This window comes from Drosophila rhopaloa, unplaced genomic scaffold (genome assembly GCF_018152115.1).
Source record: "Drosophila rhopaloa isolate 14029-0021.01 unplaced genomic scaffold, ASM1815211v1 contig_171, whole genome shotgun sequence".
Classification (NCBI taxonomy): Eukaryota; Metazoa; Arthropoda; class Insecta; order Diptera; family Drosophilidae; genus Drosophila; species Drosophila rhopaloa.
The window spans coordinates 402108-425508 of record NW_025335052.1 but is presented as its reverse complement, the minus strand read 5'-3'; the positions used below and the strand labels follow the sequence as shown (position 1 = coordinate 425508).

General features: G+C 48.3%; 3 protein-coding genes across 4 annotated transcripts in view; 1 reads left to right on the top strand and 2 right to left on the bottom strand.

Moving 5' to 3' along the window:
- The window catches only part of LOC108054060 (putative phosphatidate phosphatase), a 63496-nt gene that overhangs the window by 13612 nt on the left and 26483 nt on the right, over positions 1 to 23401 (bottom strand). Inside the window, exon 1 of one of the 2 annotated variants that reach the window (XM_044458794.1) lies at positions 1730 to 2200. The exons of the other annotated variant lie outside the window; for it this stretch is intronic. Within the exon in view, the coding sequence (XP_044314729.1) occupies positions 1730 to 2200 (471 nt within the window). Of the gene's footprint in view, positions 1 to 1729; positions 2201 to 23401 lie in introns of those variants that run through there. 2 annotated transcript variants of the gene reach the window in all.
- Positions 2093 to 4294, top strand: LOC108039573 (putative phosphatidate phosphatase). The gene has a single exon (XM_017116621.2). The coding sequence runs from the start codon at positions 2557 to 2559 to the stop codon at positions 3568 to 3570; it is 1014 nt and encodes a 337-aa protein (XP_016972110.2). The 5' UTR covers positions 2093 to 2556; the 3' UTR covers positions 3571 to 4294.
- On the bottom strand, positions 6767 to 8380 carry LOC108039572 (cilia- and flagella-associated protein 45). The gene has a single exon (XM_017116619.2). The coding sequence runs from the start codon at positions 8378 to 8380 to the stop codon at positions 6767 to 6769; it is 1614 nt and encodes a 537-aa protein (XP_016972108.1).

Genomic DNA, 23401 nt, shown 5'->3' with positions numbered 1-23401 from the left:
CTAAGCAAACTGAGCAGAGCAAACCTTGAAACAATTCAATAGTTTCCTCATTAGCAACATTCGTGCCAAAGCCAATAGACGACAAGAGCAGTGAGCCAGAGAAGGAATACACTGAAACAGTCAACTCAGTGGTTTGTTTTCCAACGCACCAGACATTCCCTACCATGTAAAGGATATATTGAGCCTTAGCCGCTAAATATTGTAGGCGACACCTATTTAATTTTTAGGGGGGATATGATGAAAAATGTTTAACGCTGTACTTAAAACTAAATAAACAGATTCGGACTTTTAGTGAGTGATAGTCCTACAATTTTATACATACGACGAAATGAAAAACCGTTTAACTACGAAAATTAATTTTTTATTGACAAAATAATTTATGTATTATAGTAAAAGTTTATGTACCCGGCATCCCCTATCTTGTAAACAGAAAAAATATCTCTCCAATAAAATGTACATTTTTCGATTACATTTAAAACTATCTGGATAAACCTTTACAAGAAAAACAAACAAGAGAAAGCTATAGTCGGGCGGAGCCCCGACTTAATCAGATACGCAATTACTCCAAAATCATCATAAGGGAGTGCGAGGAGATGGAGATCCCAGACTTCCTAACTTTGAAAACACGCATAAGTTATGGCATTTCGAATGGTCCAGTTATTTGGAGTAAAAATTTCTTCTACCATCCTTCGAAATGGTATGTCGGATTGATTAGGCATAAACAAAACATAAAACTGCATTTTTACTTTTCAGAACAATAGTTATGGCATTTCTAATCAATCAGTTATATGGCAGCTATAAGATATAGTGGGCCGCCTTATGAAGGTGGTCGTCAATGGCCACCTTTTAAACCCATAGAAATCCAAACTTGCTCCTAAAAAGCAGAGTATGGAATTTCCGATCAATCAGTTATATGGCATTAAAATAGCCAATCTTGCCGTTCCGAGCTTATTTATAAAGAAGAAGGGGTTTGCGAAATCTCAATTCGATATCATTAAAACGAGAGACTAGTACAGACAGACAGACGGACAGACAGACGGACAGACGGACAGACGGACAGACGGACATGGCTATATCGACTCAGGCTAGGTGATCCTGAACAAGAATATATATACTTTATAGGGTCGGAAACGTCTTCCTTCTACTGCTGTTACATACTTTTGCACGAATACAATATACCCTTTTACTCTACGAGTAACGGGTATAAATATAAACTAGTAATTTTTAAATAAATAGATAATTCAATATACTTCGTGAAATAACCCGTTTACGATTTCTGAAAATCGAATTTAGTTTTATAAAAATCTATGATAGATTTTTATAAGAATAACCGACTATGCTATAGTAAAATCCAACATAACTTTTTTTTTGTACACATAAAAACTGATGTGGCAAAAATATTTTAAATTTGGTCTGCCAAAGCTTGCATCCTCCCTTGCTGACTATGACACTTGACCGTTTTTAAATTTGGATTGAACCTTGCTTAGCCCAATACTATTGCAACTTTAATTTTAATATAATGTCGCTTATTTTTTTTAATTTTTTTATATCTGAATAATTTTTATTTCTTATTTATTTAAACAATCGTTTTTAATTCAGACTTAAAAGCTTACAAAATAAATCAATTCAACTCTTGAGAACATTTTTGTGGGCAAACTTCTTGATATTTTTTGTTTTTCAGAATTCAAAATCTTATCCAAATTCAAAATCTTTTAGTTGAGTTAATTACCTTAAACTTTCTGAGTGTACTAGCGAACCAAGAGGCGCGCGGTCGTGATAAGGAGTACAAGTACCATTGAAATCCAATATCAATGCGAAACGTACACATCGCTGGGAACCTTCGCCGCGGTGGGCCGTCTCTCAGATTCGGTTTCTGCTGGGTTCTCCGATGCGAAGACCGTAGCCGCAGACTGTAGACCGTAGGCCGTAGACCGTACACCGTAGCCACTCCAGCGGGCCAGAGGCGAACGCCTGCCTCGAGTCGAGGGGAAGTCGCTACCGGCAGCTCGGCAGCGATCGTCGCCTTCGCAGTCGCACTCGCGGTCGCAGTCTCAGTCGCAGTCGCAGTCACTGCCAGCGAGCTAGTCACATTCGCCGACGATCCCAAACAAAGCGTCAGAGCGGCCCAGAGCCCCATAGACATCGAAACGGAGTGCGGACAAAGCGGTTCGCGGTTCGAGGTTCGCTGGGTCGCTGCCATTGGTCCAAAGCTGCCAGGCGGCGCAGACTGACAGCCAACTGACAGACGGCTGTTACCGTAATTCGCTAATTTCCCGCGAAGAAAATCGCCTTTGAACTCGGCCTGGGAAATCGTGCGCGAGTTTTTCGAAAGCAAAATTCGCAACAGAAATCGCTCGGACAGCGAGTAAGTGCGCAATTTGTGTGACAGCCGAAATAAGCGGCGCGAATGAACGACTGGCCACAGAGATATTGGGCGTGAGGCAGAAACAAATGTACTGTCTCAAAAACCAGTGCCAAGTGTCAAGCGATTGGCTTGAACCCACGCGATAAGCCCCACGCGGGAGAAATACTAATCCGAAAGCAGCCGCTCGAATCATGCACACCTTCAAGAGAGGGTTCTTCTGCTCGGACCTGAGCATCCGCTATCCCTACAAGGACTGCACGATCACGGTGCCCATGCTGCTCCTGCTGATGCTCCTTCTCCCGATGCTCTTCGTGGCGGTGGTGGAGATCATGCGGATCTGCAAGCGCTTCCGCACCCGCCTTTATCTGCGCAACCTGTGGCGGGCGGAGGCGACCTTCAGCTTCGGCTTCATCGCCACCTACTTGACCACCGAGCTGGCCAAGCATGCCGTGGGCCGCCTGCGGCCCCACTTCTTCCACGGCTGCCAGCCGCGGCTGGACGACGGCAGCAGCTGCTCGGACCCCCAGAACGCGGAGCTCTACGTGGAGCAGTTCCACTGCTCCAACCACAACCTCTCCGTGCGCCAGATCCGCGAGCTGCACGTCAGCTTCCCGAGCGCCCACAGCAGCCTGAGCTTCTACTCGATGCTCCTGCTGGCCCTCTACGTGCACGGGGTGTGGCGCGGGCGGGGCGGAGTGCGGGTCCTGCGGCACGTCCTGCAGTTCCTGCTGCTCATGGCCGCCCTCTGCGTCTCGCTCAGCCGGGTGGCCGACTACTGGCACCACTGGTCCGACGTCCTCGCGGGCGCCCTCCTGGGCGTGGCCTACGCCGCCATCACCGCCGCCTACGTGGGCGACCTGCTGCGCCGCGGCCCCCGCCCCGCCGGCAGCTGTCCGCCCTCCCTGAGCTACAGCCACCACCTGCACCACCACCACCAGCTGATGGCCGACAACAACAACTCGACGGCCTCCGCGAAGGTGCACTTCCTGGCAGCGGCTGCCTCCGCCTCCATGACCACCACCACGCCGCTGGACGACATCCAGGACTCGGAGGTGGAGGACTCCGCGGACTCGCACGGCTCCGAGGACTCGCACGACTCCCAGGACTCACAGGACTCGCAGGAAGAGGACGGCGACGAAGGTGTCTACAAGCCGCCACTACCCCGCCCCTCCACTCTGCCCAGCGACCTGACCCACGTCGTCTAAGACACTAAGCTGGAAAAGTGGCGCACGAGGGAATAATCAGGCTTATCGGCCTGCCGGCTGCTATTTCGACTATTTTTCCATTTAGAAATCGAAGCAAACAGAAATATGTGATAAGCGCGCGGCGCACTCTTACCTGATATGCCACTGTCCACCCCCACACCCGATCGCCGGCGGTTTTCGAAATCCAGGGCGGTCGGTTGTGCAACTCCAGTGCCGATCCGGGAAATCGGTTCGCCTTCGGAAGAATTTGGCTATGTGTTTCGCAAAAGTATCTGCTGCATCCGCCGATATGCAGAGCCGGATCGGGCCTCTGTATCTTTTCGGCGGCTACTGGCTCCGCACCGACGTCCCTCGCGCCAAAGCCGCGACTTGTTTGTTTGTAAACAATGCCGCAGTCACGTCGCAGTCGCCGCTGCCGCTTTTGAAGTGGGCAGCCCGCCAACGTGGAGAGCTCCCCAATCAGCTGCGACAATCTCTGGGCTGCGACGCCGACTGCGGCGCTTTCTGGCCGATAAAGCATTATAAATAATGCCCGAGCGGGCAGCTTCGGAAAACGCTGGCTGGCGAGGATGGATGCGAGGCGCGAGATTTATGAACAAATCAATTAAGTCGAGTTTAATTTTATTATTTGTTTTATGTTAATTATGTTTGGCTCTCCACAGATTTTAAGGCTTAATCTAAGTGTTTGCTATACTGGCTGAATAAATATTTATTGCCCAAGTGATTTACGGGGTGGAATTTTTTGAGCTTGGCCCCGACATTCCAATTCGGTTGGGTTTCCGATCGACGACCACATTTCCAGGAAACCCTTTGTCGTAGCAATGGCAACTTCTGACTAGATTGTCGTAAACAAAGGCTAGATAAGAGCGCGCATATCAGATAGACAGATAAATAAATATGTAATTGTGGTCATAATACCACTTGAACACATTCCAGCTCGCAGAAAGCGAAAATAAACATTCTTGGGCCGACCAATTGTGTATGTCTCAAGCGTATGCCGTATCTAATCGGAGTTCTATATTTCATAATCGGCAAATCGTACCCCCAAATACCTGGCAGAACAGTCACACCCCAAGATTCGCATAGCCCAATAGAGGGGTCGGTTTTCGGGGCACTTTGGCGCCACTTTCACAGGTGCATCCTTATCAGTCGATTTGGTAGAAGGGGAGTAGGCAGAAAGGTTTTCCGGATGGAGCAGATACCATCGGGGGCCATCAATCATGTCTTACCCCGAATGACATTCTTTGATTGCTGCACTCAATTTAAGACCATTTCCCCCGGCAGCTTTATTGATTTGCCATGTTCAATTAAACCGAATTTCGTCTATTTATAATTCGCTATTTTTGCGCTCAATCTGCTGCTCAATACGCAGTTTCCTGCCGGTGACCTCCACAAATCCATTTTGCAGCGACACCCCCCAGCGGTCCAATCAAGCGGCTTCCTCATTTATATTGATTTTCAATTTCGATTTCCCCGCCCCCACACCACATTGATATGCAAACGGACGCACGATTGATGTCTTAAATTTGAGGCGCAATTGAGACGCATTACCCAGTCACCTAGATATGGATATGGAGGGCACTCTTGGCTGCAGATGTAAGTAGGGATACAGAACCGAAACCACTTTGCTCATCTGTCTTGCGCCGCTTTGAACTACCTCAGAGCACAACAAAGGGGAACAGGAGTACGGGAAACGGGAAAAGGGAAAACTCTTCTGTGGCTGCGGCAGATAAACCAGACCGCAACTACAAAAGAAAAGCCATAGAAATAAAACGCAAAACTAAAGCCGAGCAATTTATTTTTAAGCACACATATCGGAGGTACCTCGCAGCCAGCCGAACTAAGCCCTAGGAAGCCAGCCCGAATGGAGCGAGCCAAGGGAAGAAATCACTTTGCTAATACAAAACAATTGTGTGCAATCTTGCAGATAAATTTTGATGGGAGTGGAGAGACGCAGGAATGCAGTGCACACGAAGGCAGCTGCGTCTTACTTTTTTCCAATTACAATATCGATATTTTTTGGCTTTTTACCTTTTCCCAGCACGATATTTATAAATGCCAAAGATGCTGCGACGGGCACAGTGGGCTGGGCGAGGGAATGGAAAGCCAAAAAGGTACCTTCGGCATTTACTCCACATTTTCCGCCTGCGTTCCACTGTTCCTGCAGACTCCCTCGCACATCGGGCATAGTTTGTCTCCGCTTCTCTATTGACATTTCCTCAAAACTTTTCTCATCAATTCACGTCAGAGTGTGTGTGTTGGTACTTGTAAATACGACAACGTTTATTGTCATTGGAATTATTACTGCCATATGCGAGTGGCAGGCAATCCCCAGCCCAAAACCCAGAGCCAGGAGCCCCTCTGCGGATCCCCGACATGTCGTAGATAGGAATCACAATGGTTGCCGGGGGAAACCTGTTCCTCGCCTTGGCTTTTTTTTGCCCACAGCCCGCTGGGTGGTGGGTTGTAGGTTGTAGGTTGGTGGGAGGTGCGGGGCTTATCTTGCGTATTTTTTCGGCGAATGCGAAAATTTAACGAATCATGAAATACGATAATTGAACCATGCACAAGAGTTCGTCGTTGCCGTTGTCGCTGGCGGTGGCATCTTCACTCGAGCTACAGCTTCATCTTCGTCTCTCCATTGTTTGCTTGTGTACGCTCAGCGTATGTGTGTGGCATAATAAAATTTTATTGTAGCCAAAGTTGGCTACCACTTTTTCCATGGCACCGAGGCAGTAGTTTCCCCCTCCGTAATTGTTTGCGCCCGCCCGCGGGGAAAGTGGGTCGGGAAGGTGGCCTAAACGCCCACATAGTTGCGAATTAGCGTGGTGTGGGCGGTCTTTTCTGCCGCACGCGCAACAATGTCGCACCGTCATCATGGCGGTTCTTTGATTTCGCCTCGCCAGTTACTTGTGGCTGGCAATTTTATGGCATACTTTCGGGCTGTGGATCGGCCCCGAACCTTTTGGGACGGGCGGAGATCCGTGAGGTGGATGGCAAGGAGCCACCCACCCAGCCGCCAAACGAGTTCCCCACCCGCCCAGCATAGTCTATCCATGAGGAAGTGGATTTTATTCTGAAACCTTACAGTACTAAAGTGAATAGCTTATAGGCTGCTGCCACATACTTTGGGGCGCCAGTGGGCCCCATCCGCCGACTCTCCAAGCCCGCCCGACACTAGGCAACCACCTGCGGCTCAGCGGATGCGGTTGCGGGTGCTCTGAATGCTCTTCAGCTGCTTCTCCACCTCCCGCAGGTACTTCTCCGGCAGGCAGTTCTCGCGCATGGCGGCGATCTTGGCGCTGATCACCTGCCGGATGTTGGCGTCCCGCTGTTTCTCCTGGTCGAGCCACTTCTGGACCCGTCCGGCCTCCAGCTCGGCCAGGCGGCGGCGCTCCGCCTGCTTGTCGGTCATCTGCTGGCGCAGGTCCTGGCGGTACACCTGCCGTTGGGCGTCCCGCTGGCGGTCCATGGCCTTCTGCTTGTCCTCCTCCTCGCGCATGCGGTCCATGACCTTGGCGAACTCCTCCCCGGCGTGGGCGATCTCCAGGGCCAGGCGCTGCCGCATCTCCTGGGCCTGCTGCGCCCGCGACTCGAGCAGATCGCGCTCCGCCTCCCGACGCGCGATGGCCGCCCCCTTCTCCCGCTGGCGGTACTCGCGCTCCACGCGGTCCCGCTCCTTCAGATACTTCAGCTCCTCGTTGGTCTGGCGCGTCTCCATGGCCTCGGCGGCCACCGTGAAGATGCGCTGCTGCCGGCGCTCGAACTCCTTCTTGGCCAGGCGCTGCATCTCCTTGAGCTGGCGCTCCTTCTCCTGCTTCTCGCGCATGTAGGTGGTCACGCGCAGGTCGGCCAGGCGCTCCTGCTCGCTGAGCATGGTCTTGAAGACGTTGGACATGTCCCGGATGCGCTGCAGCTCCTCCCGGAAGCGCTGCTTGCGCAGCTGGGCGAAGGCCCGCTGCTGCTCCTCCTGGCCGCGCAGGAGCTCGGTGGCGCGGCGAATGTCTTTGGCCTCGTCTGCCACCCGCTTGGCCTCCAGGTAGCGCACGTTCTCCCGCTCCGACAGCTGCTGCCGGATCTCCTGGGCATAGCGGTTCCGCTTCTCCACCTCCAGGCGCTCGCGCTCGTCCTCGGCGGTCAGCGCTTTCTGGGCCCGCTCGTTGACCATTCGCGCCAGGCGCTCGTCGTCCTCCCGCAGCGCCTTGGTCAGGAGGTGCTTCTCTTGGATCTGCGCCTCCCGCACCGCCTTGCACTTGGCGTCGAGGATCATGCGGTTGACCTGCTTCACCTCCTGCTCCTGCTCCTGGCGGGCCAGGAAGGCGCGGCTCAGCACCGACTGCTTCTCCTCCAGGATCTCGCTGAGCAGGATCGTCCTGTCCTCGGAGGCTCCCTCTCCCTTGGCCTCGTCGATGGCCCTGAATCGGCGTCGGGTCTCCTCCACCATCCGCAGCTGCTTGCGGTGGTCCTCCTCCTGCTGGTCGATCCTCTGCAGCTTCTCGCCCACGGTCTCCAGCTTCCCCTGATCCTTGAGCCGCCGCAGCTCTCCGGGCCGCAGCACCACCTGCTTCGTGCCCTGGTTGCGCTTCCGCTCCCGCTCGTTGCGCTTCAGCTGCTTCTGGTCGTAGGCCGCCGACTGGTCGCAGGCTGGCCTCCTGAAGGACGCATAGGTGGTGGAGGGACGGAATCCCCCCGCGGGCGGACGATAGGCCGCCGTCTGGGCACGAGCCCGTGCCCGCAGCTCGTTGCACTTCTGCTGCAACTGCGACTCCGCGCTCACGAACCGCACATTGGAGGCGGAAAAGCAGGGCATCCTTCTAAATGTAATCGAGGTAATGAGGTGTGAACCTGAACAACCAGAGTGAGAGAACTATCTCCTAGATGAGGATCTGAGCTGAAGTGAGTGGCGCCTCTGGGAAAGGCGAATTCAATGCGCGTTGCTGGGACTACTTGTTTGGATAACAAGCGGTGGTAACCTTGGAGGCCCATCGAGTAGCCATGCCACCCGGACCGAAGTGGGAAACTATTCGAAAAACACTTTGGCTGACTACGAAGCCGGTGGGAGGGGCAGGGTGCGCCAGGATGGAGATAGCGGGAGTGGGCATCCGACAGCTCTGAATTGAAATACGCTTCCCGGAAGCTTTCCTCTTGATTTGTTCTGACTGCCGCAGCGAACCCAACCGCTCTTATCTGCCCTGCCCACTGGGCGAGCATTTAAACAGGCCCCGTCCTTGGGTCCTGAGCCTCAAAAATGCAACCAAGCATAAATTTCGGGACTCTGCGGCAGCCCCCAATGATTTATGCGCCTTGTCCAAGGACAAACACACGCCGCCCCACCCAAATCGGTCCCTTCCTGGCCAGTCCAGTTCGGTCCAATGATGTGTGCGAATGTGTGAAAGAAGTCAGCAATTATGCGGCATAGAAAAGCAATAAGCCAACAAAATTCACACATTGTGGACGGAGCCCAGAACTGGACATTTGAGATATCGGGGGAAGGCCCAGCCCGCACCCGGCTGTTCGAATGTCCGTGGCGGCAGCATCCATCCATTCATCCATCCATCCGTCCAGCCCGCCGCCCACTGGCCAGCGAGGCGTGTTGGGAAGTCTAAGCTGGCAAAAGTTTACGGCCACACATACAAATTAACTTGACCAAAGCAACAGACAGAGCCGAGAGCCACGCCCACATTGTCAAACACACACACAAAGGCAGAGAGGCGTGGGCGGAAGAGGACTACGGCTAGTTTCTGTGCTCATGGAAATCCGAGTCCGAAACGAGTTCCAGCCATTTCAGCTGACTTTAATAAAAAGTTTTCCTTTTTTCCCTGTTGCACACACAAAAACTTTCTCCTATGTGAAATGCCCCCGCCCTGCCCCCTCATCTGGCCTTCATCTGGCCCTTCTAGTTGGATGCATTGAGGCGTTAAAGTCAACTTAAGCTGGCTGGGGCTCAGATTCCCCCACAGGGGAAAATGCGTTGCCAGCCAGTCCGCAAATGTAAATTGACATTTTCGAGTGCACGATTGAGCAAATGAACGTTTTTTTCCTCCTCCGCCGACTGCGTCTTCCCAGCAATGAGTCCCTCCTGCCCTGCGTCCTGAGTCCTGTGTCCCATGTCCTATGTCCTGGGGTAATGACAGTCAAGTTGTTGGATTAGCACCCTGAGCCTCCCAAGAATACGGATCGAAAAGCCCGGGCGAAGCCGGGGAAAGGTCATGCATGGGCTGCCTGATTATATGCAAAGCATTATTAGCCGGGCCAGGAAGCGAGTGGAGCAGGGACAGCCCGAGGACATCATTAGCATTCCTAAGTCCGAGCTCAGGCTATAATTTATGCGCTTAAGTTGTGTTCCGGTTAAGTTTAGTCCGCCCGCCCCAGCACGCCTCCTTCGTTAATTAAACCCGATGTAAGTCGGTTTGTGGCCAGGGATTAGTCGTGGACCACGCATAGATTAAGAGTTCGAATGTTCCGGCCAAGATTCCAGCATCTTTTATCTCCGTCCTCGCAGGTGAGTCTCGGCATGCGGTCCCAAATTTAAGTTATAAGCGTCGAGAAGGGTAAGCAGGCCTCGGTTCTTTGATCACACCCGAGCTGCAGGAAAGACAAATGTTTCTACTTGGGAAAATCTGCCAAAATCATCTCGGATCCGGACGGAGACGGAAACTGAAATTGACAGCGCTCAGACTCGAGCACAAAACTTTCCCTGCTTCAATATGCATTTTCAAGCGTCATGTTGGCGCAGACTTTGCGAGGTGGATGAGGGGGGGAATGCGGAGTCGGGGACGGGGACGGAGGGTCTGGAGGGCCCAAAGGGCCCATTACAAAGGCTTGAGGCCTTCAAATGCCTTTTGGCATATGATTCATTTGTGGTCCGCCGGGGAAACTTTTGCAGCAGACACACACATCCTCTCCTCGCTCAGTGTTGACTTATTTGCATAATTTACGGAGGGATGAGGAAGCTACTAGCCATCACTATTTCTGGCTTCCCACCCCGTCTCTCGACTCCCCACTCTAGCTTATAGAAATGTTTGCCCTGATAGACATTCGATTTCCGGTTGCATTTTCATAAACAAGCTAGAGAGATTTTTTCGAACCTTGCATGAAATATTGATCGCCTGCCAGCTTTCAAGTTCAGCGCTCCACCCATCCATCCTTCTGCCGCTCCGCAGAGCAACCCGAAGCAATTCCTTACAGTTTCCTGTCATCGTCGAGGCTGGGCAGGATAAACATCCTCACATTTATATCAAATGGAGAAGTTTCCCACATGCTAGGCCCCGGCTCATGCTCCGGCTCCGGCTTTTATTTCGTGTGCTCGGCTCGGAGTTTTTATTTATTTGACAACATATTTCGTAGCCGCACCGTTAAACTTATGTTTTTGGTCAATTTTTTATTGCAAATCCCGGCCATTTGCATCTTTTCGCACATTTTCATTGCAAATTAATTCAGGCCTTGCTATATATTTTATGAGCAACCTTTTTTCCGCTCCTCAGTTGATTCATGTGTGGCATATTTCTGGGCCACAACTCGTGCAAACCCAAATCCCCTGATTGATTGATCCAAATGACACACAGAACTCTGCGCCGGATTGGTTTATTTACTTGAGCACTTGCCCCACAATCAGCTCGAATTGAAAGTCCCTGAATTGAGCCAATTATTTTGCCCCTTGTGTCAAAGCAGCCGAGGCAGGAGGAGGCGACTAATTAAAATGCCCAAGTACCGCTAAGAAGAAATATGATTTGACTTGATTCGAGCGGGGCCCTCTTTATTTACTATCAATCAAGCACTCTGACCCAGAAACGAATATTCCGACATGGAAATCTATTGAGAGTTGCGTGGGAGGCAAGCCGACTGGAGATGAGTTCAATTTCCCATGATGGATGAAGTCCCGGCTGCATGCGAAGTGGCAGCTTAAAGTCTCCAGCTCCTCCCCATAATTCACCAGGGATTGCCCTTCAGCAATTGCAGCAGCATCGCCACACAAAAATTCATTGGAATAAAATTTTAATCATTTCGCAAACCAAACTGGTTCCATTGGCTCTCTCCAGGGAAGATTCACTCCTCTCGCGGGCAGCTCGAAAAATATAATTTATATTAAATCCAGCACACAAACAAGTCATTAAGCATATTTGGCCAGGCCAGCAGGGTCGACGGCGGGCTGGGATGGCCCAAAAGCAAGGGCACTGACATTGTGCCGCATGTAAAACAAAATTTATGAAGACTGCAGCAAAGAATTACGGTGCCTCTGTCGGGGCACGGAATCCACGTATGCCAGATGCGAGTGTCCATGTCCCTTTGCCTTATTTATGGGGGCGATGATAAGATGTCAGGCTCCTCTGCTGGCAGTGAGTCACTTGGTCCACATTCACCTCATCGATGCGCAATTTGTCATTAATATCTGCGGCTCGCAATAGACTCGATAGCTCTGCCGCAAGCATTGGATAATTACCTCGATTTGAATTCACTGCAGTGGCTGTCAGATGAATCAACTGCGAGTTCGCAGAATTCAATTGAAACGATTTGAATTCATATGCATGAGGCATATTCCGGGGCCCGAGTGAAACCACATGCGTACGTGCGGTGCTCCGCCGGAGTCCGGGGATCTCTGGCGAACTCAGTGTGTGGATGCCATGTCAGAGCCGCAACTTGACGTTGGCGCCGCCCATGGCCCAAGCTCCCAGTCCGATGACGATGACGAAGATGGAGACGAAGGCGGCGTTGCGATTACGTGATGTTTTAATCAATTTTTGTTTGCCGCATTCGCAATTTGGCAGGGCAGGGCGGAGGACGGAGGACGGAGGAAGGGGACGGGGACAGAACGCTTCCATGTAAACAAACGGGGAATGGCAAGTGCAAAAATTATGGCAGAGCTGCTGGCGAAAATGTTTATGCAAATTCACAAATGTTTTAATTGATTAACGAGCAGCGAAGTGTGTCGGAGAATCTTCTTTCTTTCTTGCTGTATTTTTACTGTTGTCATTGCATATTCAACAGGAATATAAAAACATTCCGCTTCTTGATTTTCCTCAATAAGTCATATTAAGTAACCAAACAGATAACGATGAAATTTTCAAATAAAAACATTTCATTGTACACCTAAGATCTTCATTTAATTAATTTTCTTTGCTCAAGAGTTCTCCCCTAAACAAATTTTAAGCTTAAAAGTATTTATTTTTGTTTCATTGTGTACTTTATTGACTTCGTTCATGTGTAAGCATTTATTCTTTGGTTCGCTTGCTGTAGAAAATTTTAAAGTTTCTGTGGAAACTATAGATCAATTTTTGCTTTTACCCTTTTTTCCACTTGTGTATAAGACATAACAAAGTACAAAATAATTGGTTATTTGACCAATAGAAAAGATATAAAATTATAAATTATGAAATATACAAATTCAAATATTTCAACTTATGTGATACGTTTATGTAAGGGCTACCAAAAAAATTTTTATTTTTAGACATAAAAATATTTGGTTTTAAATTAATTTTTTCAAAATTATTTAAAATTAAAATATGAATACTAAACACACAGAAATAGGGAAATACAATTGTTTTTGTGTGTAATAAATTGGTTGTAATAATTGTAAAATCAAAGTCATTTGTTGAAACAGCATTAATAACAGAAACTTATCTATAATCAATTTATGAACCCTTTTGTTAACAGATAGTGGTTTTGAGTTATAGGAAGTTAAATGCAACTACGATTTTTAGACAGGTATAAAAATATACAATTTTTCGTACAATTATTTTACTAGAAGAAGAAAATTGGGCTAAGTCCTCCCTGAAACCTAATTACGTATAGAGCCAAAGCGCGCTCCCCTTGAAGCTATTCCGTAGTCACTTCACTTCTCTGTCCAGCCCCGACGGTCCCTATTGAAACCAAAACTCAAACTTGACCGCCAGAGCCGACAACGTCAAGCGCTCCGCAGACAACACACATTCGCCAAGGGGAGAATACCGGAGGAGCACAAGTTGGAAAACCAATAAACAAAAACCGAAGGCGGGGGAGGGGCAAGGAAACGCACTCCGAGGACTTGGGCCGTTGGGAAATAAATTACATACAAAATAACTGCAATACATGTAAATAACAGAGGGCAGCCGGGGGGACTACCGCAGGCGCCCACCTCGCCATCCTGCGGATCCTGGCCTGGGCCGAGCAGTCTTGGGTGCTCCACTGGTCCCTGGACTGCTCGCCTGGCCGTGTCTGGCCGACGTCAGCGTCTCATCAACTGGCAGCCGAGTAAAAAGTCAGCCATTGTCCTGCGAGAGTGTGTGCTTGTGACGACCAAAGGACTTTCATGCTTGCCACATGGCTGCTGTCCGGGGTAGCGACATTTTGACGGCGACCCTCGGACGAGGAGCAGGTGGCGGGGGGCGGAGAGCGAGGAGGGAGTAGTGAGGACCGAGGCCCGAGGCCAGAAGTATCACTTGTCAGATTAATTTACGTGTTTGTCCTGCCGCCGCAGCGGAAAGAGCCACCCAGGACCCCAGACCCAAACCCTTTGCCCTGCGTGCGTCCGGACAAAGAAATCAGCTGCTGTTGCTGCTGCCACCGCTTCTGTGGTGTTGCACATGCAAAAAACCGGAGCTGAGGCATGTCGCCGTCGCATTTGCTTGGAGTGGCCACCCCGCAGACCGCACTCCAATTCCGACCACTCCTCCGAAGCAGGCCAGGCAAATGTTGTGTCCTTTTAATATGAACAGAATTTAAAGGAACATGCCAAGCTCGTGCCTTCTAGTGGAGAGTGCCCAGTCCGTATATAAATGCCATGTACTTTAATATTACCGGACAAAATCCGAGCTGGCCGGCCACGCCCACACGGTGTCGCCTTGCCGGAGAGTTCAATCCTGCCTCGTACTGGCTTGTTATTTGGCATTTTTCAATTTGCAGCCCGTAGGCTGACAAAGTGTGTGGGAAAAGGGAGGGTATCGAAGGCAATGGGCTTACGATTAAATGAATGAAGGCAAAAGTCCTAAAAATACCACTTGACAGTGGATATAAAAAAATTATGAAATTCAAAATTACGATCACCCTTGATCAAAGACTACGTCTCGCTCCGACTGTGCTTTAAAATTGTCTTCAATTGCATCGAATTAACTAGTTTGTTTTAAGAACTACAAAATAGTCTGTTGACATTGCATAATATCGATTAGTTGTATATTAATGAACATTAAAATAACTATAATTAACTGCCCTCCGTTTTTTCCTAATTTATAGCCTTTTAACCCACTGTTGTCATGCCTTGCTCCATGCACCCATCCTATCCAATGCTTGATTTCAAGTTTTAATTTATGCAAATTGTTGCTATTTGTTGTCCTTGTTGCTGTTATTTTTACACATGTGCTCGCCTCCCTTCTGTCGCCCCTATAAGCTCCTACCGTCCTCAGCTCCCCTCGCCCTAGTTTGTCTGTTAATGTTTGCTTTACACAAATTTAAATTTTCTGCCACATCCCCATCCGCAGATCACTGGGGGCCCTGCCACCCCCTGCTGCAACTCTGGCACACACAATCAATTGCAGCCTCCTTTCTCCTTTCGGTTCGATGCCATCGATAAGGATAATGGAAAATTTATTAGTTTAATTGAATTTCTAAGGCGGAAGTTTTACGTTTACGTAATGATATCGTCCTCGTCCTTTCGCATCCTTTCGCATGCCAGGACACAGGCTCCTTGTTGTCGACGGTGGCTGTGGCGGTTTGTGTATACATTGTCTCCATCTCCCCCACAAAGAGCGTGTGTGCTTTTAGTTTGGGGTCTCGTTCGGTCCGATAATTTATTAATGAATGCATTTGCCTACCACTTTTTTGGACTCCGTCTAGCAGGAGACGGCACTTGAACTTCCACACCGTGAAAAAAACAGCCATTCAGCAGTGTTTTGTGATTCAACGAGAACGAAAGTTAAGTTCGGTAGGCCGAAGTTTTAATACCTAGTCATACCGAATTTAGAATATACATAGTCAACTCATGGGATGGAAACAAAATAAAACCATCATATAGGCCAAAAATAGCGAGATATATGCTTAACTATTATACAACAACTAAAAAGATCAAATTTAACCCGTCGCTAATATAGCAGCTGTATGATATAGTCGCCCGATCGTGAACATTTTTTTAAAATATCAGGGTACACGTTAAAAAACAAAATTATTTATATTCTTTCTTTGATTTAAATTAAATGTCAATTAAGGATATCATTGAAATTCTTAAGATTTGAATTGATTGGAGAAAATACAATTTATTTATTATTTAAAAAAAGAGACTAAGTAAATATACTTTCCAGGATCAAGAATACTTCAATCAACATCTTTTGCAATTATGATCAAAAACCGCTTAAATTAAAACTGTGCCTCACGGTCCTCAAATGAGGCTATTTTCTATATATTATATTTAATAATACATTTATCTTTTCGAAATTTTGCTCCATATACATTAAGTACTAACACTCCGTTCCTTCAGACCGTCATGCGAGCTTTCTAAGGTATATTTTTTTTTTTGCATTTCAACTCGATTTATTTGCTGTAGTGAAGTTTTCTTTCCAGCGAATAATTCTAATTAGCCTAGCCGCTTTAGATGATCTTATATGTTTCGGTATTTACTATTTCTTATCGCTCGGAGGGCCCATGTTGCTTCGCCCACTTCCGCTGGACTCCTCATTTCCGGTGCTCCTGAAACCAGGCTAGACAAATTAGTTCCTCCCCTAGGCTAGTTCCTTTTTATCGAATTTTTAAAGGCATCAAGTTAATCAGTGGAAACAAGAACGGCTACAAAATCCACTATCTGGAAGTGGGGTTGGTCTGTATACCTCCAGCAGGTGTGGCAGCTACTCCAAAACGGAGTGCCCAGTAGGGGGCTCGCTGATGGACGGATAGCAGCCCAAACACCACACTTGGCAGAAACGGCTGCGAAAGCCACCCGAGCAGAGCTGGCTGAGTGACCTGGAGCGCGGAGGTCGTTTGGCAGGGGGGAGTGGGGAGAGGGGGAGAGGGGGAGGACAACTGCAGTGCAAACGGTAGCTGGCCAAGTGGCAACCCTTCGCTGCCATCAAGTGGTCAAAAGTGGCGCCCGGGCGCAAATGGCAAAAGCCAAAATGATGAAAGTGCTGCGCACCCCTTCGTCCTTCGTCCTTTATGATGTCGTCGATGCGGAGCGCACATCAAAGGTGCAAACGGTGCTGCAGGGCTTTGGATTGGCACTCGAAGGGGTTGGGCCAGTGGGTGGTGGGTGGCGGGGTGTGAGGCTTATGGTGCGCCACTTTGCATAAATGACGGGGGACGGAACTGCGGAGGGGGCTAAAAATAATAAACAAGGAATACGCATGAGAAGGGGCTGGTGCAGGATCGATGGACGTGGCTCCCTTCCTGACCTTTGGGTGCCTTTTAATGTGGTTTGCCAGGCAGACACCCCTGCAATTTGCAATTAATCAGCCAGCAGGCAAACACAAGTCCTGTTCCTGCTGCATTACCTCCGGCCAAGTCCAAGGCGGAAAAAGCACCAGACAGCAGACAGACACAGTTGCAGTTGCAGTTGCATACTTTCTGGCGTGGCGCATTGATGGGAACGCAGTTGCAGCCAGCTCATAAATTAACTCGCTCCGATGTTCTGGCTGCGAAAGGGTTAATTTTGTAAAATACTTTAATAGCCACCCCATCAGGCGGACAGGGTGGGATCGTTAATTTATTTTGCACTTGCCAGCTCTAAATTTCACTTCCACACAAGAGTCAATATGACCAGCGAACTGCATTAGAGTCAGACCAATGAATAATGAAGGCAAAGCAGGGGAAGTATAGATGTTGAACTTAAAGCACGCCGCAGCGGATTGGTTTTTTAGGAGGCCCTTGAAAGTCGTAAAATGAATTTTAAGCGAAATACAAATTCCAGCCCGTTTTTCTCTGGGCCAGCTCCGTTCGAAGGGAATAAAATTCGAAAAAATAATAAATGACAATTTTATGGAGTGGGCCCTCTGCCAGAAGACCGCCTCAGTAGGTGTTGTCTACTTAAAGGACGGGAGACACCACCCCAAATCCGCTGCCAGCCAGAACGCCGGCTTCGGCTGAGGAGCCGACTCGAGCACATGTGGGGAATCTTGTTGCCAAAAGGCAAGTCGAGAAAATAAGTCATTAAAATGCGGATTACCAAAAGCGTAGAAGTGGATTTTGCATGTTATTTGCGAGACGCGGTGCAGACTCTAGACATTGTTGGGCTGGCATTCGGTGGGTCCCGTCACTGGAGCTCGCCCAGCTGACTGGCAGAGCCAGAGGCCCCGGCAGGCACAAGAACAACGAATGGGACCGCTAAGCCCTCTGTCTCTGCCTCCGCATCTGCCCCCCGCTCTGACAGCTGGGCGGGATTGGGATTGAGTTGGAGTAGGAGTAGGAGTCGGAGTTGGAGTTCAAGTTGGAGTTGCGCTGGGGGAGCGGCTGAAGAGGATTGACGCGGTGCGGGATAGAGTCTTTCCAGCAGGCAGGCGGAGTATTTATTAATGATCCTTTTTAAGATTTTGCGTGGCAAGCACACATAATTCACTTTGCCCATAACGCCAGTTGAGTCAGTGCCTGAAATAGTTCCCTGTTTATGTGGCGAAAGTGATCTGTAAGGCGGGAGAGTCGCTTATGAGACCGCGTAACCATTACGGCCCAGCTTATACTATAAGTAACTGGCTCATTATCCAACCATCTATGCATCTCATAATTCCCCGTATAAATCTCACAAGCCAAGCCGGCGAACCCTCGTTACACAGATTGGAGCCAGTCACAGCTCAACTTGCCAGCAATCCGAAAAATGCCTTTAAATGCCAATTAATTTTGGACCGCCACGAACTGTCAAAGTCGAGAATGGTTCAGAATCTTACTCCAGCAGCCTCGCGCGAGAAATTCCGAGAATATTCAAGACACACTTTCCGGCCACTCGCAGTGTTTTTATTTTTATGTGGATTATTTTTGCAGCTTTGCGCCCTGGCTCTGACTTCGTATTTCTTTGATTTTAATTTTTAATATCAAAAACGTAAAAATCATAAAAGATTCACCGCCTAAGCCCACGCAGCGACCGTCCGTCCGTCGGCCACTGGCTTTGTCAGGGGTTTTGTTTACGATCTCTTAAGCCTGGTTTATGACGCCGCCGCTTCGATCGATTCATCCGCGAATTTCTGTTATTTTATCTGCCTCGAAATTAGCAATTAATTTTCTGGCAAGTCGAAGAAGCGAGTGGGCGTGGCACATGTTGGTTTTTTGAGACTGACCCTCTGACTCAGCTCCCAGTGTGAATGAATCGAGTGGGAACGAAGGAGAGTTAGTTTGATTGCTTGCGGAATGTGAAAGGGAAATCAATACAGGTGCATTCTTCTGGCAATTATATGGGCCAAGAATAAAATAAAAATCCATAATTCTTGTGGGCTTTGAATCAACAGCCCTGCGACCACACTTCATAAATTCACAAAAATCTTGTAGGTTAATCTGAATATGACAGCTAATTTTTTATGGCATCAAGAGTGCGGCTGCTGGTCGTCCAGGGCCCCATTTAAGACGGAGATTCTTCCCCCGGCTCTCAGCACGAGGCCTAATCCCCATTTAACATGCATACGCGAATGTGTCGCGCCTTAAAGACGCCATAAATTTTCATTTTCAATAAAAATAACGAGGAAATGTATAATTTTTCTTCCCCTTCCCAGTTCGCCTTTTGCTGGCAGTGCAAGTGCGTAGAACAAAGCCAGCAAAAGCGTAGGGAGAGGGGGACTGGTGGGGATAGACGGGGATTCATGAAATGCGTTCAATAAATTTTGCAGTCAAATCCGCCACAGAGTCCAGGAGGCCAGGGAGGAACTCTGGGCACCGAGTTCGGATCCGGCGACAGTTATTCGCGCATTATTTTTTGCCAGCGTTTTGCGATTTTAATGCGAAAACATTTCCACATAAGCGATTTTTCACGTAAATCAAAAGCCGGCTCGATGATGGGGTGATGGGGCCTGGTCGGAGTTTGAGTTGGCGCTGGGATTGGGATTGGAATCGGGGTGCTCCGCCCGGCGACATGTGTCGCATGTGGCCTCCCCTTCTGCTCCTGCCACCCCACTTGCCGCTATAAGATTAATTCATTCGCTTTTTGCTCGAGTGCAAATTACAAAATTACTTCATTTCCTTTCGGCATTTCTCAATTTCTGCTGAATTCCACGCTGTCGCTGCATTCGGTCGCCAGCCTTCCTCGCCGGCATAGATACACGCTTTTGTTTTTCACGTGAATTTAAATTTATAAATATTTAAGTGTTATGATAGACGAGATGGGACAGCTGCTAGTCTCGCCAGCCTCGTCTGCAGGTTGTTGGGCAAACAGAAACCGAGACAGAAACAGAAACGAGACCAGACCTAGACCCAGACCCAGACCCAATCCCAATCCCGGAGACAGCACAGCCATAGTCGCATCGAGCCGAGCTTGGCCAGACGGACGAGGCTCGGCCTCGGCATGATAAAAATGAATCTTTGATGTCATTTGGGTTTTTGTATGGAAATTTGTTTTAATAAAAAAAGGGCACAGCAACTACAGTCTGTGTGCTGCTTTTGTTAATGAAATTTGTTCGTGGAGGGTCGTGGGAAGGGAGGGGGCTTTAGAACCACAGAGTTGCCTTTATTTGCCAAAAATATTAAATGCTTTAATAAAACATGAGTCTGGCGCAGGGAGGAAAATTGTTTGCGGTCTGATTCCGGTGCCATCGCTTTTACCTCCCCAAAACTATCTGCAGAGTTTGGCCGAAAATTTCCCCAAAATTAAATGCCCAGCACTCTACCTGTTGCACAACTCAAAACCGTTTCCACGTTAATATTCTCATCCAATTAACGTCAAAATAATGTTTCATTCCTGATATCGCAGGAAAGGGGGCCAGACTGGTATAGAAGCCCATGGGAATGAGGATTCGTCTAATAGCCGCATCAATCAGTTGGCTGTACTCATAAAACACCAGAGCCCAAGTGGAAATAAAACATATACGAGTTTTGTGGGGGGAGTTGCACATGGAGCAGCTTCGGCATTCGTGATGCACATGCACATTTACATCTTTCGTTGCGTTTCACTTCTTTTGAAGTGGCAGCCGCTAGCCACACCACAGTGCATATTTGCTGGTACGTCTGTGCATCTACAACTTACAGATAAAAAGCGAACAGCGAACGGCGAACGCTGCTCCAGCCCCATCTGCCCCGTTCTGATCCACTGCCAGACTAGTCCCGCGCTTAATTGTTAAGACAAATCATACGCTAATGGCCATAAAGCGAAGTGAGCACCGCGCATCCACAAGATACGCGAACGCGAAACGTGTGCGGCGTAAAAACAAAACCCTCCCCTCGCCCCTTGCCTTCTCCCTGCAGCCCACGCCCACTCCTGTCTCTGGAGCACACATTAAAAATTAAATAAACAATTTGCTGCAGTTTCATTGGAAAATGTGTGATTAAATGCGGTTCGTTTTGAGAAGTTTGCCCCTGCTTTTATAGCCTTCTCTCCCTCCCAAACTTGTACTTTGTCTTAGTACTTTTTCTGCTTGTTTTCCCAAATGAAATAGTGTATTTGAGATGCATTTTCGGTTCGGTTTTGGGCCATCAATTTTATGGCAAACGGATGTGTTATGGGTTCCCAGTAAGCGAGTTGACTGCATCAGCTTCCAGACAGGGAAATGGGGATGGGGAAACCTCCACCCACTTAGCACCTCCACTTATCTTTGGCATGACTTTCCCAAGCAATTTCCAAAACACTAGTTTTAAATGAATACCCGACCACAATTTAGGCAAATCATCTTGTCAATCGCGCCACTAATTGGCTCAGCGATTGCTTTGCAGAGAAATTGTAGCTGCAGGATACGAATTTCCATTGCCATCTCCTCGATCTAGGAACCTGGCCAAATCAAAGTTAATATAAGTGCCAATTGCCAGGCCCCCAGCCCCCTCCTGCGATTCCTCCGATTCCTGCAATCGAAGCTGTCAATCAGCCGAGGCTCCAGTGCAGCCCGTTTTTATATCTCTCTTTTCTCGAGTCGTAACTCTTGGAAATTTGTTTCCGCTTTTGGTCCTGAAAGTGGCAGGGAATTCCACCCGGTCCCCTGGTGCGTTACCAATTTTAAAGTTGGCATTCCTGGCCCAGGCCGCCCTTTGCAGCAATTACCAAACCACACAACAGTCGTTCAATGGCAGAATAAAAACGACTTAAAAATAGACAAAAGAACAAGGAAGACGTATGTGGAAGGGCGGGGAAGGGGTCCAGAGACTCTCGAATGCTGTTGCAGCTGCCCCGCCCCCTCCTTGCTGTTGGCTGGCTGGCTGGCTTCAATTTCGAGACAATCGCAAATTGACAATCAAAGTCTTCAAAGACAGTGAAAACTGCTGCGGCGAACAACAGCCGAAAAGCATCTGAAAAGAGCCAACACGGCATCTTTTCCCTGGATGTGCACGTGTGTGCGAGTATCTGTGTGTGCCTGTCTGCGTCGCAAAAGCATTTGATTTAAATTGAGTTTGCGAAAATTTTCGTTGATTTGATTGAAGCAACTAAACTTGCACCAAGCGGAACCAACTATAGCGGGCCAACAACGAAATAAGCCAGCGATTCGGGAGTGGTATCGTGCAGACTTTGTCCTGGCATAAGGAGTAGCAACTTGTGGTTAAGATTGCACATTTTGTATTGTTCTATAGTATTAGGTATTTCAAAAGTTAATTCCCGATTCCTTTATATGCATGTCATAGATTCAAAACGATCCCGATACAACAATACTTAATAATCAAGGTCGGAATCCCCTTTAACACACCAAAAGTTATAATATTAAATTTTGTGACTTTTTAAATTTTTCGCATTCTGCACATTTTCTATTGCCAATTAGGAAAATTATCTTTAAGCAAAGAGATTTAGAAACAGAATAATGATACGTCCCCAGACCATATAATATCTAAATAGGGAAATGATAATTGCACAGACAATATAAATCCCCATCTGTTTAACTGTGACTTAAATTGTATAAGTCTTTTGAAAGGTTTTTAGGCCGATAATAACTGTGGGAGAGATCTACCAATACAAGACATGTTTTTATGTTTTCATCTATAAGAAAACTCAGCAGAACGAGCAAATTCTGGGCAATGCCATGATCTCGACTACAGTGTTCTTACCTGAAATATTTCGACCTCTTTTCTGTGTTAGTCACTTTCACCTCATGACTTCTTCTAAAGGAAAGATTTAGCATAGCAATAGATACATCCAAGTGTAATAGCCCAGTCATTAAGGACCGCTAGCCACTTCAATGGGCTGGCCACTCATAAACATTTTTACTTCACAGCGCTGTCGATGTTTATCTGCTGCTTTCACCGACTTTAACCCAGAGGCTGAACGGATAAGAGTTCCTCAGTGCCAAGTGGAGCTGGTCGGACTTGTCAGTACAGCGATTTTGTCACCTCACTGAGCGGGCCGCCACACACCATCATTATTATCGTTTTATTGTCATTCAGAGCCAAGTCGAAGGAGCTGGGACGGAGCTCGTGGGCAATCTGGCACCCACATGCTCCACCACTCCGCCGAACTAAACGACCCGGCGAGTGGCTCATTAAGTCGTAAAAACGCTTTAATCGCCGCCGTCTCCAGCCCCACCTCCGTCGGAAGTTGGCTTCGCGGGCTCTGTGGTCCAAGACTCGCTTGCGAATCCATAAGGAGTTAATAAAAAACACGAAATCACGGCGATCTCCGACCACGGTTGTAAAAATGAAGAAATTTATATTCCTAACTTCTACTTCCACCACAAATCCCGACCCTGTCTCTGAGTGTGTCGCTGCTCTGGTTTTTATATTTAAAGCCCAAGGAGACATTTCATTGCTCATTGAATGGGGCGAACACATC